The sequence below is a fragment of the Mytilus californianus genome, unplaced genomic scaffold (assembly GCF_021869535.1).
Source record: "Mytilus californianus isolate M0D057914Y unplaced genomic scaffold, xbMytCali1.0.p SCAF_10, whole genome shotgun sequence".
NCBI classification, from domain to species: Eukaryota; Metazoa; Mollusca; class Bivalvia; order Mytilida; family Mytilidae; genus Mytilus; species Mytilus californianus.
In genome coordinates this window covers 38442265-38458129 of record NW_026262582.1, presented here as the reverse complement: position 1 = coordinate 38458129, position 15865 = coordinate 38442265, and the positions used below count along the sequence as shown (strand labels likewise).

General features: G+C 32.0%; 1 protein-coding gene across 1 annotated transcript; it reads right to left on the bottom strand.

Annotated features, from left to right (window-relative positions):
• LOC127718730 (uncharacterized) lies at positions 1 to 1872 on the bottom strand. The gene has a single exon (XM_052224786.1). The coding sequence runs from the start codon at positions 1870 to 1872 to the stop codon at positions 1 to 3; it is 1872 nt and encodes a 623-aa protein (XP_052080746.1).
• Between the last annotated feature and the right edge of the window lie 13993 nt (positions 1873 to 15865).

The following is a 15865-nucleotide window of genomic DNA, read 5'->3' as shown; positions in this document are numbered from 1 at the left end:
TCACTTACAGGCTGATATATACTTTCCTTCATTTTGAAAACTATTACATTTTGGAAAATTGTTTGGCACCTTCGGTTGGCTATTTGGTGACTCATTGATTATCATTCCCTTACCATTGGTGTTATGTAAGTCAATATGACAGTGAAAATACCAGACACCAGGGTTATCTGCCTTGAATCGAATCACAACGTATCCTCCAGTAGGTATTATAATCGTGTCTTTCTGGGGAGGATTGTGCCAGTTTAAATCGGGATGTTTTCCATTTGTCCAACTTTCATTTCTCCATTTTGCATCAGAACAAAACTTGTTACTGTCTGGACAAATAATGTCAATTGTGTCCTGTCCACCATTTGGAACTAATTGACCATCACTGTCATAAGTATTGAACGCCATTTTCATTACGTAGAACGAATGTCCATGCAAATGAACTGGATGTGACCAATTAGCACCTCCTCCTATGTTTGTGATAACAAACTGATAAACTTTGTCTTTATTGTCGTTGTCAATGGTTACGGCATATGTGCATTCACAAATTGTAGATGCGTTGCATGCGTCACAAGTGTAGTCTACTAGGTTCGGTTGAGCATATGCAGCAACTGTAGGTGGTAAAAACTGGTGTCCGTTTACTGATCCAGGGGTATAACCGTTCTCGCCGGGAAATGCAAAATTGAAAAACATTTCGACAACCTCATCTGACTTAACTTCATCTGGGTTTGAATTTGGATCATTTGATATTACATTATTAAAAGTGATGCACATTCGATTTTCTTTGCCGGGATATTGGTTAAATGGACAGTTAAATACTCTGCAAGTGATGCCCGAGCTATCACATGTATGTGGAGTCACCTTTGGGGGTGTAAGTATGACATCTGCAGTTTTATAATGAATAATAGCTTCAGCTGCGTGGTATTCGTTTTTTGAATATACCTCTAATGTCTCGGCAACCAATAAGTATGTACCAATCTTCGAATCAGCGTTCAACAAAAAATCAATTCTTTCACCAGGATGAATTATAAATGATTCTACCTCCTTTTTATCTATTTCAAATCCGTCGGACGCTAGGATATAAATTGGTCTGTGACCTTCAACAAAGACTCGAAAAGGATACATAGTAGCTGCGCTAATCACTCTAAATCGATAATCTTTATTTTTTTCGACTTCAAATCGTTCCAATGGAACATCGTTGTGCAACGTCGACGAACTGTAAAACCGTCCTCTGCCATTAATCAGACCTGAATGACATCTAAAACGGCTATATTGTGCCCCAGACGGATCTTTGGTTTCGGTAAAAGGTTTACCTGAGCTGTCGAAGTCACCAAATAGCATTTTTAGGTACAATGCATCTGCATCGTCATTATGATTCAAATCTTGTATAATAGCTACAAAGACCTTTTCACCTTCCTGTGGCAAAACAATTTTTTGTCCCGGTGTTGGTATTATTATAAGTGGACCATATAAACCCATTGATCTTTGGTCACCAATCTGAGCATGATAAAAATTGGTTCCGAATGGCTTTGCGTTGAATTTGTATGTATAGCTTTGTCCAGGTGAAATTGGACACTGTGTTACAAATGCAACACCATCTGACCAAGGGGATCTTTTTTGGTGCAGCCCATGCCAATGAATTGTCGTGCTATCTGTATGCATTAAATTTCGTACATGAACTATTACTTCTTGGTTTTCCCTAGCTGTAATTGTAGGCCCCGGGAATCTACCGTTGACAGCAATAACAATTCGTGACTTGTATCCATCAGCAAGAATAAACGTTTCTTCAAGTGATCGTTCAAACTTCTTCCCATTGTCAGATCTAACAGCTTTTCCTTTTTCTATTTTGAGGTGAACTGCTGGCTTTCCCTGTTCGGTATAAATCATTGTTAAAGCATGCTCGATTGTTAGGTAACATTCACATATTGAATCACCAAGTCGACATGTGTTACTTTTGCATGCTTCCCCTGTCTTCAAAAAATATTCATACCACTCTTTTTCTGTTGTTTGTGCTATTCCTTGTTGTGCTGTCAGGAGAACAACGATTGCAAATCACCTTAAATAAAAAGTAATAAATTCATTAAAGCGCACAACCATATCAAGAACAGAGATTAAGAAATGGCTTACTTAATCACTTGATTTGCTGTGATAAAAATCATGAACAAATGGTTCACAAACATTAACAAGACAAAATAAGTGGATGCTTATGAAAAAGATTACAGCCCTTGGATGGTGTAAACTTCCCAAAAAAACGTGTATGGTGTAATGGTGTATGGCATATGGTGCAATGGTAGAAGGTGTATGGTGCTATGGTGTATGATTTTTAATTTTATACATTAATTTACAATATTGTGATCAAAATTCGTTTTTTAAAATAAATAAATAATTTTGTAGTCGCAAGCTTTCTTTGAAATTAAATTGCATTATGGTGTAATGTGTAAGGTGTATGGTGCAAATTTGTAATATGTATGGTGTAATGGCAAAGGGTGTATGGTGTAATGGTGTATGGTGAATGGTGTAATGGTGTATGGTGTTAGTGGGAAGTTTACACCATCCAAGGACTGTATGAATAAAGATAAAGACTTTGAAATGCAAATTAAACAAATAATGAATATATTAAAGCACGATACAATAACTGATATATATTTCCAATAGTTTCAATTCTGCTTTTTGTTTACATGGGTTAGATGTTTTAATTACTTCACTTTATTTGTTTGTTCTTTCCGCTAGTCTACGAAATTGTGTATTCGATAGCTCTTTATCTATTAAGTTGATTTAAGGAAAAAACACAAATATATCAATGTATGGATTTCATCCAGTAGGTCAATATTCAACATATCATGTCCTTTATCTACTCACATATTGCGGGTCTCTTTCTTTTTGTTGAGACCCCCATCTTGTGATTCGATTTTACATTTTATTTGTTATATATCCTAAAGGAATCACGGACTATACGTCAATATGACATTGGCTGGTCGACACAAACAATGTATACTGTGGATTCAGTATTAATCGTGAGATACCAATTTTTGAGGATTTTGTATGTACAGGCGAACCACAAATTTCAATGTCTGACGATGTACATATTTTGTATAGGATTATATGTAGACTTTGACAGAACAACGAAATCAAATATCCACGAAAATACATTTATTTCTCAATCTTCTAAATTGGTATTCACGAAAATAAATGAATTCACATATTGATCTTTAACAAACGACCAGCATCTATACAAATGTACAAGCTCCAAATAAATCCGCTTTTAGAGAAGTGATTCAGGTCGTGTTCACATTGAGCTTAACTCACTGTGGTTTAAGTGTCCTCTAAACTTACGTTCCCATTGATAAAAATCATATATAGTATAGTCCGTGTTTACAGTTAGTTTAAAACAGGTTTTGATACATGCAGTCGATAATCAATGAAGTGTTTATAAAACAAGATATTAAGAACGTGGATTTTATTGTGAGTATCTAAGGAAGTTACATGTATTGAATACATATGATTATAATAATATACTATAAATTAAGTTATTTTCCTGTTTATGTGACAAAAACTTAAAAATTGCTTTGTTTAAAACATGATTAAATTTAACAGCCTTAGTGGACCAATTTGATTTTCAGTGGGATAGAATATTCATTTTACACCGGTTGATAGTACATGTACGGCTAATTTATTTAGCGCGAAAATTATTTTCACTTTTTGTATACAACTTTTTCTTGCAAAGTGCTGAATTTTGTAGCACAAACTATTAATTTACATCATGTCGTGGACAAGGTCATTTTTTTTTGTTAATACCAGTCCAGACTATTCATTACCAAAATCACCCCATTTATGACAAGGGGAATGGAAATATGGTCACTTAGATCTTCTTTCGATCGGCCGTAAAACCCTTGCCAAAGTAGGGCGTCCGTTGGCTGTGCGGGATGTACAAGTACTCAGCCACGTCCATCTTCATCTCGGACGGCCTCTATTACAGGACCTACCTATTGTATTAATTGTGAATTTGTTCTCGTCCTGAACATGTATGAAATATTTGCCACTGGACGTAAAGCAATTAATCATTTTCAAAATCTTATTTTCTCCTATAGTAACGCTGTTTAAGAAAACGTAATCGTGACATCTCAAAGTTCTCCAAATCAATAGAACGATTTTCCTAAGGTACCGACCATACATCTTCTTTGGACAAACTATTTTTTTTCAATAGCATACAGGAATATGTTTTAACTCCACGTTGAATCCCCCCCGCCCTTCATTTTCAAGAAATCAAATAATTTTTCTTGATTCCCTCCTGGAACAAATATTTTTTTTTCTTTAAGAAAACTGAATTTAAACAATGTATCATATAAAGGTATTTAAAACCGATGTACAGATGAGAACACATTTAATGTGAAACCAGTGTTCATTACATGTAACTAATTGTGAACAGGTTTACAGTACGCAGCGTCTGGTGTGAACACGGCCTCAGTTCATGTTATTTTGAACATCAAAGTGACAGTAAAGGTACAAATATGAAATGATGCGTTGAAGGGATATGTTTCAACGCTTATCTTAACCTAACTCTAACCTTAATGTTTTTGAGATTTAATGATCAGGAAAGTCTCATTTTAATTAAGCTGTATTCTTTTCCTCAATCTACGAATATTGGTAGCCACGAAATGAATTCACATATTGATCTTCACAAATTACAAGCTCCAAATCAATCCGCTTTTAGTGATTCAGTTTATGTTATTTTGAATATCAAAATTGACAGTTTAGGTACAAATATGAAATGATGCATTGACGGGATATGTTTCAACGACTCTCCTAACCTAACTCTAATCTAAAAGTTTTTGACACTTAATGTCTCACTTAATTTTAGCGGTAATCAATGGTCTATTCCAAAGTATTGTCAATGTCTAACTAGAATTTTGAGCCCGTTGTACATGTACATACCAAAGATAAAAGATTCACAAACTCAGCTCTTAAACATCTTTATATCTATCTTATCTAACGTAAGTCCATATCAATGAAGATTGAATGATCAGGAAGGTCAATCAAATGCAAGATCTTGGTTTTCTATCGTTTTTGATATCAAACAAAGAATGAGGCGAAGGATACCAAAAGAACATTCAAACTCATAAGTCGAAAATAAACTGACAACGCCATGGCGAAAAGAGAAAAAAAGACAAACAGACAAACAACAGTACACAAAACATAACATAGAAACCCAAAGATTGAGCAATTAATCATTTTGATATTCTGTAAAGGATATAAGCAGATAACATTCCATTCTTTTCAATATTTTACAGAATGGACTGTGAGAGGCCTTAACTTACTAAAAACGTTGTTTAGCACGTAAAAAGGGTGAAAAAAACAAACAGGTACAATTTTTATTTAAATTTATTTTCATCAAGTGTGTAAATTGTTTTGTGGATAAACTTTAATAACATTATACTACATGCTGGTTCCCTTTAAACAGTAGCTCAACTTAAACAATAGACAACAATAAAGTACAGTTGAAGGTAAATTTAACAACATGTATAGCTATATGTACATGAAGACACAGTGCAGGTGTTTCGTGCATCTTGCGTGCGCTATGACTACATTATGTATTTTCCATGAATACTTTCACATGCGTTTGGTGTCTCACAATGGATAAAGACGATGTAAGTATATTCTAAATGCAAAAAAAAAGTTGTTTTTTTTTAAATGATGTCGTGTTTAGCGATTGTGTTGTTACAAACTTTGGATTGAAATCAAATGTGTATTGAGATATACCCGATTTAAGTGCGGACTACCAGGATGATATCGTTATTGCAACTTATAATTGCAAGTTTTATATACATTTTAAATGTAGTCCTCTTCGATCACTTCCTTATTCGTTCTGAGATTTTATACCTTTTTAGGCGAATGAGAAAAAAAATGAAAAACATATGAAGCTTGAAGACAGGTTCATATTGCAGAAAAAAATTCAATCATATCGAGCGCACAGCAGTCGATTTCATTCAACACTATGACAGATACTAAATGAGTACAACTGAAGAAATAACAAGCGGGCAATTTATTCAAATTATTTTTTTTGTTCAATTTACCTATCTATATTATTTCAATGAATTTTAAAGGAGCATTAGCAGTCAAATTTATATTCACCGATTGGATTCAAATTCTCATATTTGATTTATCATTTATAACCTACTAAAATGTATATCCAACTAACAAAAAGTCTAAAATGAACAATTAACAATACATAGACCCGATAAAATGTATCAGGATGTCGTGTGTATTTTAATCTAAACGACATCTAATTAGATAGATATATAAATAGATAGCTAACGCGTGAAATTGATTTTTTTGTAGGTCTGTTTGATTTCACAGTATAGGATAAACAAATATGTTAATCATTGTTTTGTCCTGTATAAAAATGAGTTTTTGTGGATTTAAACAGTCAACCAAATGGTTTACCCTTGTTTCACTTTCAATGTTGATATTCTTTTCCTCTTGATAGCTGAACATGCGTAACCCATCTCTAGGTAAGGGGTGAAATAAAAGGTCACATAAATACAAATTCAATGAGGTCGAATTATTCACCTGTCAGTGAGTAGTTCTTCAGCTATGTTCCATAGAGTTTGTTGAAAAAATTGAACCAAACTTTACGCTTAAAGCGAATTATTTTTTCACTATTTCATTTTCATTAATGATTGAACAAAAAAAAAATCATACTTCAATTTGTTTTATCTTGTAGCTAATGCCCCTTTAACAGAATTATGATCCAAATATTATATCTTTTATTTGTCAAAATGAAAAAAAATATAGTTATAGGTTGCACTTTGTAAATACAGCTGTTTCTCAAACCACGCTTCTTTTAGGGGGATATAGAATATTCATAGATAATTAATTTTGTTTTCATCTCATAGAGACATAAATTGGGAATGTTACCAGTAAATTTATATATGCATATTGTTTATATTGAAATCTGTGGTTATCCTACAGTTAAGGTAGGGGTAGTTAAGAAATTTAGTGTAAGTTTAAACTCTTAGAAGTTCGGGGCATATAAACATTGAAAATATGCCGCACAGCCCTATATTTTGACCTTTGAAAAAATAGTAGTGCATTTGAACTTTCCATTCTAGGATATGATTTTTTTCAGAACTTCATAGTAAAAGTGGTACAGTTTTAGCCGTAAAAGGAGTTCGTATGGGAAATTGCATTGTCAATATTTTCAGAAATGCAACCTATATTGGGTGAAAAAAGAGAACACACAGATTTTATTCAAATTTGGTTTATCTCACAGATTTTAATTAAATTGACTAAAATATGAAGTTTTATAAATATTTCATGAAGATTGAGAAAATCCTGGGCCTTAACTATGATGACTCAGCATAAATTCACAGTTTACAGTATGCATAGTTAACTTAAAGCCCTGAATGCAAAATAAATTCATAATATATGCATATTTGTAAGTTAAATTGTTTAGAAGTGCTTATATTTACTCTTTGCAGTCATTGAAACTCATAGTTCCTTCCTGAATATTATTGGTGGGATGTTTTAGTCCTGTCGATAACCCAAAAGTAAGCCGTAACACCTAAATCTGCTTTTTGGTCACCGCGACATAAAAAATGCAAGCTAGAAATACAAAAATATCTCAACAAAACTTACAATAGTGTGTTTTATCCTGAATATGTACTAAATATTCCATATTGCTAGAAACAGCAGAATAATTTAGGAAATTTGAGGCCCCTAGGGAAAAAAAAAGAGAAAGTTGCCTACCCCCTGGGTCATAAAACAAATAATTTAATTAGTAAATGCTATGACTTTATAATTTTAAATGTCTTTATATAGAAAACAATAACTGTGCTTGGAAGTTATGCAAAAATCAGATGTTAGTAGTCATTTCTATACAATTTTAGGTGAATTTGTACATCAGACTGGTATCTGCATACATACAACTATTGCAAATATGGCTTTGTTTTAACACTTCTAGTTCATATATTAGCTAAATTATGTCAGATATATGGTAAGAGATGATACTTTTGTGATAAAAATTCTAAACTGACCATTTGAGGCAGAAATTGTGAATTTTCATTGACAAATAGTGACAAATAGGCATACACTAAGATGTGGACTGGAGACAAAGGCAGGATTGGATATTTTATATAATCTTGAATGTTGGAATGATTGACTACTAAACATTACATTTACAGTATTCTGAAATGCTTTTAGTTTGTTATCAGAACAGTTTTAAACAGGTTCTAGGCATCTCATGTCAGAAAACATGCAAATAGGGTAAGCTGGCAATAATTAAGGTCTTGTTTTCAAATTCTTTCAAAAAATGAAACAATGGAGGGGGTATAAAATGTGCAGTAAAAGAATACTTAGAGTATATGCAGTGATTTCTTTAAGGCTATAATTCTGATAAATGAGTATTTATGTGAGAAAAAGTGTTTCCAAATAGTTTTCTATTTTAATATATGTCTGTATATTGGGTGAAAAAAAAGAACACACAGAATTTATTCAAATTTGGTTTATCTCACAGATTTTAATTAAATTGACTAAAATATGAAGTTTTATAAATATTTCATGAAGATTGAGAAAATCCTCGGCCTTAACTATGATGACTCAGCATAAATTCACAGTTTACAGTATGCATAATTAACTTAAAGCCCTGAATGCAAAATAAATTCATAATATATGCATATTTGTAACTTAAATTGTTTAGAAGTGCTTATATTTACTCTTCGCAGTCATTGACACTCATAGATCCTTTCTGAATATTATTGGTGGGAACACCAAAATCTGCTTTTTTGTCACTGCGACATTAAAAATACAAGCTAGAAATACAAAAATATCTCAACAAAACTTACAATAGTATGTCCTATCCTCAATATGTACTAAATATTCCATATTGCTAGGAACAGCAGAATAATTTAGGAAATTTGAGGCCCCAAGGCAAAAATAAACAGAGAAAATTGTTTACCCCCTGGGTCATAAAACAAATTATTTAACTTGTAAATGCTATGATGTTATGATTTTAATGGTCTTTATATAGAAAACAATAACTGTGCTCGGAAGTTAGGCAAAAATTAGATGTTAATAGTCATTTCTATAAAATTTTAAGTGAATTTGTACATCAGACTGGTATCTGCATACATACAACTATTGCAAATATGGCTTTGTTTTAACACTTCTAGTTCATATATTAGCTAAATTATGTCAGATATATGGTTAGAGATGATACTTTTGTGACAAAATTTCTAAACTGACCATTTGAGGCAGAAATTGTGAACTTTCATTGACAAATAGATATACAGTTAGATGTGGTCTGGAGACAGAGGCAGGATTGGATACTTTATATAATCTTGAATGTTGGAATGATTGACTACTAAACATTACATTTACAGTATTCTGAAATGCTTTTAGTTTGTTATCAGAACGGTTTTAAACAGGTTCTAGGCATTTCATGTCAGAAAACATGCAAATAGGGTAAGCTGGCAATAATTAAGGTCTTGTTTTCAAATTCTTCCAAAAAATGAAACAGAGGTGGGGGTATAAAATGTGCAGTTAAAGAATACTTAGAGTATATGCAGTGATTTCTTTAAGGCTATAATTCTGATAAATGAGTATTAATGTGAGAAAAAGTGTTTCCAAATAGTTTTCTATTTTAATATATGTCTGTATATTGGGTGAAAAAAGAGAACACACAGAATTTATTCAAATTTGGTTTATCTCACAGATTTTAATTAAATTGACTAAAATATGAAGTTTTATAAATATTTCATGAAGATTGAGAAAATCCTCGGCCTTAACTATGATGACTCAGCATAAATTCACAGTTTACAGTATGCATAGTTAACTTAAAGCCCTGAATGCAAAATAAATTCATAATATATGCATATTTGTAACTTAAATTGTTTAGAAGTGCTTATATTTACTCTTAGCAATCATTGAAACTCATAGATCCTTTCTGAATATTATTGGTGGGAACACCTAAATCTGCTTTTTTTGTCACTTCGACATTAAAAATACAAGCTAGAAATACAAAAATATCTCAACAAAACTTACAATAGTGTGTCCTATCCTCAATATGTACTAAATATTCCATATTGCTAGGAACAGCAGAATAATTTAGGAAATTTGAGGCCCCAAGGCAAAAATAAACAGAGAAAATTGCTTACCCCCTGGGTCATAAAACAAATTATTTAACTTGTAAATGCTATGATGTTATGATTTTAAAGGTCTTTATATAGAAAACAATAACTGTGCTCGGAAGTTAGGCAAAAATTAGATGTTAATAGTCATTTCTATAAAATTTTAAGTGAATTTGTACATCAGACTGGTATCTGCATACATACAACTATTGCAAATATGGCTTTGTTTTAACACTTCTAGTTCATATATTAGCTAAATTATGTCAGATATATGGTTAGAGATGATACTTTTGTGACAAAAGTTCTAAACTGACCATTTGAGGCAGAAATTGTGAACTTTCATTGACAAATAGATATACAGTAAGATGTGGACTGGAGACAGAGGCAGGATTGGATACTTTATATAATCTTGAATTTTGGAATGTTTGACTACTAAACATTACATTTACAGTATTCTGAAATGCTTTTAGTTTGTTATCAGAACGGTTTTAAACAGGTTCTAGGTATTTCATGTCAGAAAACATACAAATAGGGTAAGCTGGCAATAATTAAAGTCTTGTTTTAAAATTCTTTAAAAAACTGAAACAGAGGATGGGGTATAAAATGTGCAGTAAAAGAATACTTAGAGTATATGCAGTGATTTCTTTAAGGCTATAATCTGATAAATAAGTATTAATGTGAGAAAAGGTGTTTTTAAATAGTTTTCTATTTGAATAAATGTCTGTATAGGTTGCACTTTGTAAATACAGCTGTTTCTCAAACCACGCCTCTAATGGGGAGATGTAGAATATTCATAGATAATTAATTTTGTTTACATACTGGTTCCCAGTTATGATCTCTATGTTTCATCTCATAGAGACATAAATTGGGAATGTTACCAGTAAATATACATATGCATATTGTTTATATTGAAATCTGTGGTAATCCTACAGTTAAGGTAGGGGTAGTTAAGAAATTTAGTGTTAGTTTAAACTCTTAGAAGTTCGGGGCATATAAACGATGAAAATAGGCCGCACAGCCCTATATTTTGACCTTTGAAAAAAATACCAGCGCATATGAACTTTCCATTCAAGGATATGATTTTTTTCAAAACTTCATAGTAAAAGTGGTACAGTTTTCGCCGTAAACGAAGTTCGTATGGGAAATTGCATTGTCAATATTTACAGAAATGCAACGTATACTGGGTGAAAAAAGAGAACACACAGAATTTAACCAAATTTGGTTTATCTCACAGATTTTAATGAAATATTTTCAAATATGTAGTTTTATAAATATTTCTTGAAGATTGAGAAAATCCTGGGCCTTAACTATGATGACTCAGCAAAAATTCACAGTTTACAGTATGCATAGTTAACTTAAAGCCCTGAATGCAAAATAAAATTCATAATATATGCATATTTGTCAGTTAAATTGTTTTAGAAGTGCTTATATTTACTCTTCGCAGTTATTGAAACTCATAGATCCTTCTTGAATATTATTTGGGGGGGGGGGGGGGGGGGGGGGGGGTTAGTCCAGTCGATAACCGAAAAGTAAGCCGTAACATATAATCTTGAATGTTGGAATGATTGACTACTAAGCATTACATTTACACTATTCTGAAATGCTTTTAGTTTGTTATCAGAACAGTTTTAAACAGGATCTAGGCATTTCATGTCAGAAAACATGCAAATAGGGTAAGCTGGCAATAATTAAAGTCTTGTTTTCAAATTCTTTAAAAAACTGAAACAGAGGGAAGGGGGTATAAAATGTGCAGTAAAAGAAAACTTAGATTATATGCAGTGATTTCTTTAAGGCTATAATCTGATAAATAAGTATTAATGTGAGAAAAGGTGTTTTTAAATAGTTTTCTATTTGAATAAATGACTGTACAGGTTGTACTTCGTAAATACAGCTGTTTCTCAAACCACGCCTCTTTTGGGGAGACATAGAATATTCATAGATAATTAATTTTGTTTACATACTGGTTCCCAGTTATGATCTCTATGTTTCATCTCATAGAGACATAAATTGGGAATGTTACCAGTAAATATACATATGCATATTGTTTATATTGAAATCTGTGGTAATCCTACAGTTAAGGTAGGGGGTACTTAAGAAATTTAGTGTTAGTTTAAACTCTTAGAAGTTCGGGGCATATAAACGATGAAAATAGGCCCCACAGCCCTTATATTTTGATCTTTGAATAAAATACCAGTGCATATGAACTTTCCATTCTAGGATATGTTTTTTTTCAAAACTCAGTAAAAGTGGTAAAGTTTTAGCCGTAAAAGGAGTTCGTATCGGAAATTGCATTGTCAATATTTACAGAAATGCAACCTATATTGGGTGAAAAAAGAGAACACACAGAATTTAACCAAATTTGGTTTATCTCATAGACTTTAATGAAATTAACTCAAATATGAAGTTTTATAAATATTTCATGAAGATTGAGAAAATCCTCGGCCTTAACTATGATGACTCAGCATAAATTCACAGTTTACAGTATGCATAGTTAACTTAAAGCCCTGAATTCAAAATAAATTCATAATATATGCATATTTGTAACTTAAATTGTTTAGAAGTGCTTATATTTACTCTTCGCAGTCATTGACACTCATAGATCCTTCCTCAATATTATCGGTTGGGTGTTTTAGTTCTGTTGATAACCCAAGAGTAAGACATAACACCTAAATCTGCTTTTTTGTCACCGCGACATAAAACATACAAGCTAGAGACACAAAAATATCTCAACAAAACTTACAATAGTGTGTCCTATCTTGAATATGTACTAAATATTCCATATTTCTAGAAACAGCAGAATAATTTAGGAAATTTGAGGCCCAAAGGCAAAAATAAAAACAGAGAAAATTGCCTATCCACTGGGTCATAAAACAAAAAATTTAACTTGTAAATGCTATGATTTTTAATTTTAAAGGTCTTTATATAGAAAACAATAACTGTGCTTGGAAGTTATGCAAAAATTAGATGTTAGTAGTCATTTCTATAAAATGTTAAGTGAATTTGTACATCAGACTGGTATCTACATACATACAACTATTGCAAATTTGGCTTTGTTTTAACACTTCTAGTTCATATATTAGCTAAATTATGTCAGATATATGGTAAAAGATAATACTTTTGTGACAAAAATTCTAAACTGACCATTTGAGGCAGAAATTGTGAACTTTCATTGACAAATAAGCATATAGTAAGATGTGGACTAGAGACAGAGGCAGGATCAGAATATTTTATATAATCTTGAATGTTGGAATGATTGACTACTAAGCATTACATTTACACTATTCTGAAATGCTTTTAGTTTGTTATCAGAACAGTTTTAAACAGGATCTAGGCATTTCATGTCTGAAAACATGCAAATAGGGTAAGCTGGCAATAATTAAAGTCTAGTTTTCGAATTCTTCACAAGACTGAAACAGAGGAGGGGGTATAAAATGTGCAGTAAAAGAAAACTTAGAGCATATGCAATGATTTCTTTAAGGCTATCATTCTGATAAATAAGTACTAAATAAATGTGAGAAAAAGTGTTTTTAAATAGTTTTCTATTTGAATAAATGTCTGCATAGGTTGCACTTTGTAAATATTGCTGTTTATCAAACCAACGCCTCTTTTGGGGAGATATAGAATATTCATAGATAATTAATTTTGTTTACATACTGGTTCCCAGTTATGATCTCTATGTTTCATCTCATAGAGACATAAATTGGGAATGATACCAGTAAATATACATATGCATATTGTTTCTATTGAAATTTGTGGTAATCCTACAGTTAATGTAGGGATAGTTCAGAAATTTAGTGTTAGTTTGAACTCTTGGAAATTCTGGGCATATAAACGTTGAAATTATGCCGCACAGCCTTATATTTTGACCTTTGAAAAAATAGTAGTGCATATGAACTTTCCATTCTAGGCTATGATTTTTTTCAAAACTTCATAGTAAAAGTGGTACAGTTTTAGCCGTAAAAGGAGTTCCTATGGGAAATTGCATTGTCAAAATTTACAGAAATGCAACCTATAATATCTAAATTCATTGCCTTGAAATGTACGGAGATTAAGAAATCGATCAGACCTATTCACCTACTATACATGAAAAAAAAATATTCACAATTCTTCGTATGACGCATGTCCCTGTCTTTCCTTCCTGGTTTAAAAAAAATGACTTAGACTCGGTTGTTGTCTTGCTAGAGACGATTGTTGTTTACTCAAACCGTACCACCTGACTACCACATCCCCCTCCCTTCTGTTTTTTTTTTCTGCAAGGTTCGTGTCGTTCTTTTTTTGTTTATTTATTTGCATATTGCTGTCCTTTTTTTTTCTTTTTTTCTTTCAAAACAAACGTTGTAAGAGTACATATCTTTGTTTTCTGTGCTTAATGTATTGTGTTTGCATTCATTCCGCTAAATTTATGAAAGCTAAACTAAAGTAAATTGTTTGAAACTGTTCATAGATGCATTGTAAATAAACAAATGTTTTTCGTATTTTGATGTTATATATGTATATAATACAAATACTTTTACTATTAACCCCGCTCCCCCTTTCAATGAATTTAATGCAGGAAAGAGTTTAATGATCAAATTTATAAAACACAATTACAAAACTGTCTAAAAATTTTTTAACAAACATATGATTAAATCTACATGTAGCACCTGCGTTTATTTAATTTAAAGAGAGTACATTGGTTTCTAAAAGAGCGATCACTACGAACAAAGTGCGAATCCTACACACGATTGATTTCTTTAACCTCTGGTAAAGTGTTCTTTTTTTCTGTTTTCCAACATAAAATTACTTGCAAATCAACGCCGCCACCGGAAAATTATAAAAACTATTGTAGCCCCTAGTTCGTGAAGAAAGTTCTCAATTTGCACTTTGTACACAGAATGAGGTTTAATTTGCTAATCAAATTTTTGGTTAGCTATTTTGTCCGAGGAACAATGTGTGGCTTGCACATCATTACTTGGTAAACCATTTACCTCAGATGAAAGATGCATTCCTAATTATAATTATAAAATTATTTTACTTGTGGTCCTTGTATAGCGGTATGATCTGTCAAGCGTTAGAAGCTTAATAACTTTTAACGTGCATCATCAACCAAATTGATGCTAAAGGAGACAACTCAAAAATTAAAATTAGAAATTGCCGTGAAATAAGTTATGACGCTGACTGTGTTAAAATCAATTTGAAAGTTGTTGGTTATTTTTGGGGGTTCTTTTCCGGGTGACGAAAGTATTGTATTGGAAGGTGACCTCAATAACATGTTTTGTGTAATTGTCATTTGTTCTCTCGTTGACATTTTTTCCATATGAAGAAACAAATTGCGTGAATTGATAGATTTTTTCAGTCCTTGAACTACCATTTACCTGTAAGAATCGATCATGCTACCTCCACCTGTCCAATATTTTTAAGAAAGAGGAGGGTTATTCTTAAAAATATTGGACAGTTAAAGGTAACAGAATGGTTTCTTACAGGTAATTGATAATCCTATCACTGAAATAAAAAACGGGTACAACAAAAGAATGACGTCACAACAATGTTTTTAGTATCTTTAAATAAACCTGTCGCTAATTTCATTTGATGCAGACTATTTTACAGTCAACCCTAATTCAACTGATTATGAAGGATCTCACTTATTTTAAGCGATCTCTGCTAGTCATAAGCAACATGTTACTACTATCGACGTCTATTGTCATGTACATCTTTCCATTTTTATGAAAAAGAGTGTGTCGTTTATTTATCTCTACATTTCTAAAAGAGGGACGAAA

Bases quoted from the DNA above. Each gene is read 5' to 3' on its own strand.
- LOC127718730 (XM_052224786.1), bottom strand. From the start codon at position 1,872: ATGATTTATACCGAACAGGGAAAGCCAGCAGTTCACCTCAAAATAGAA.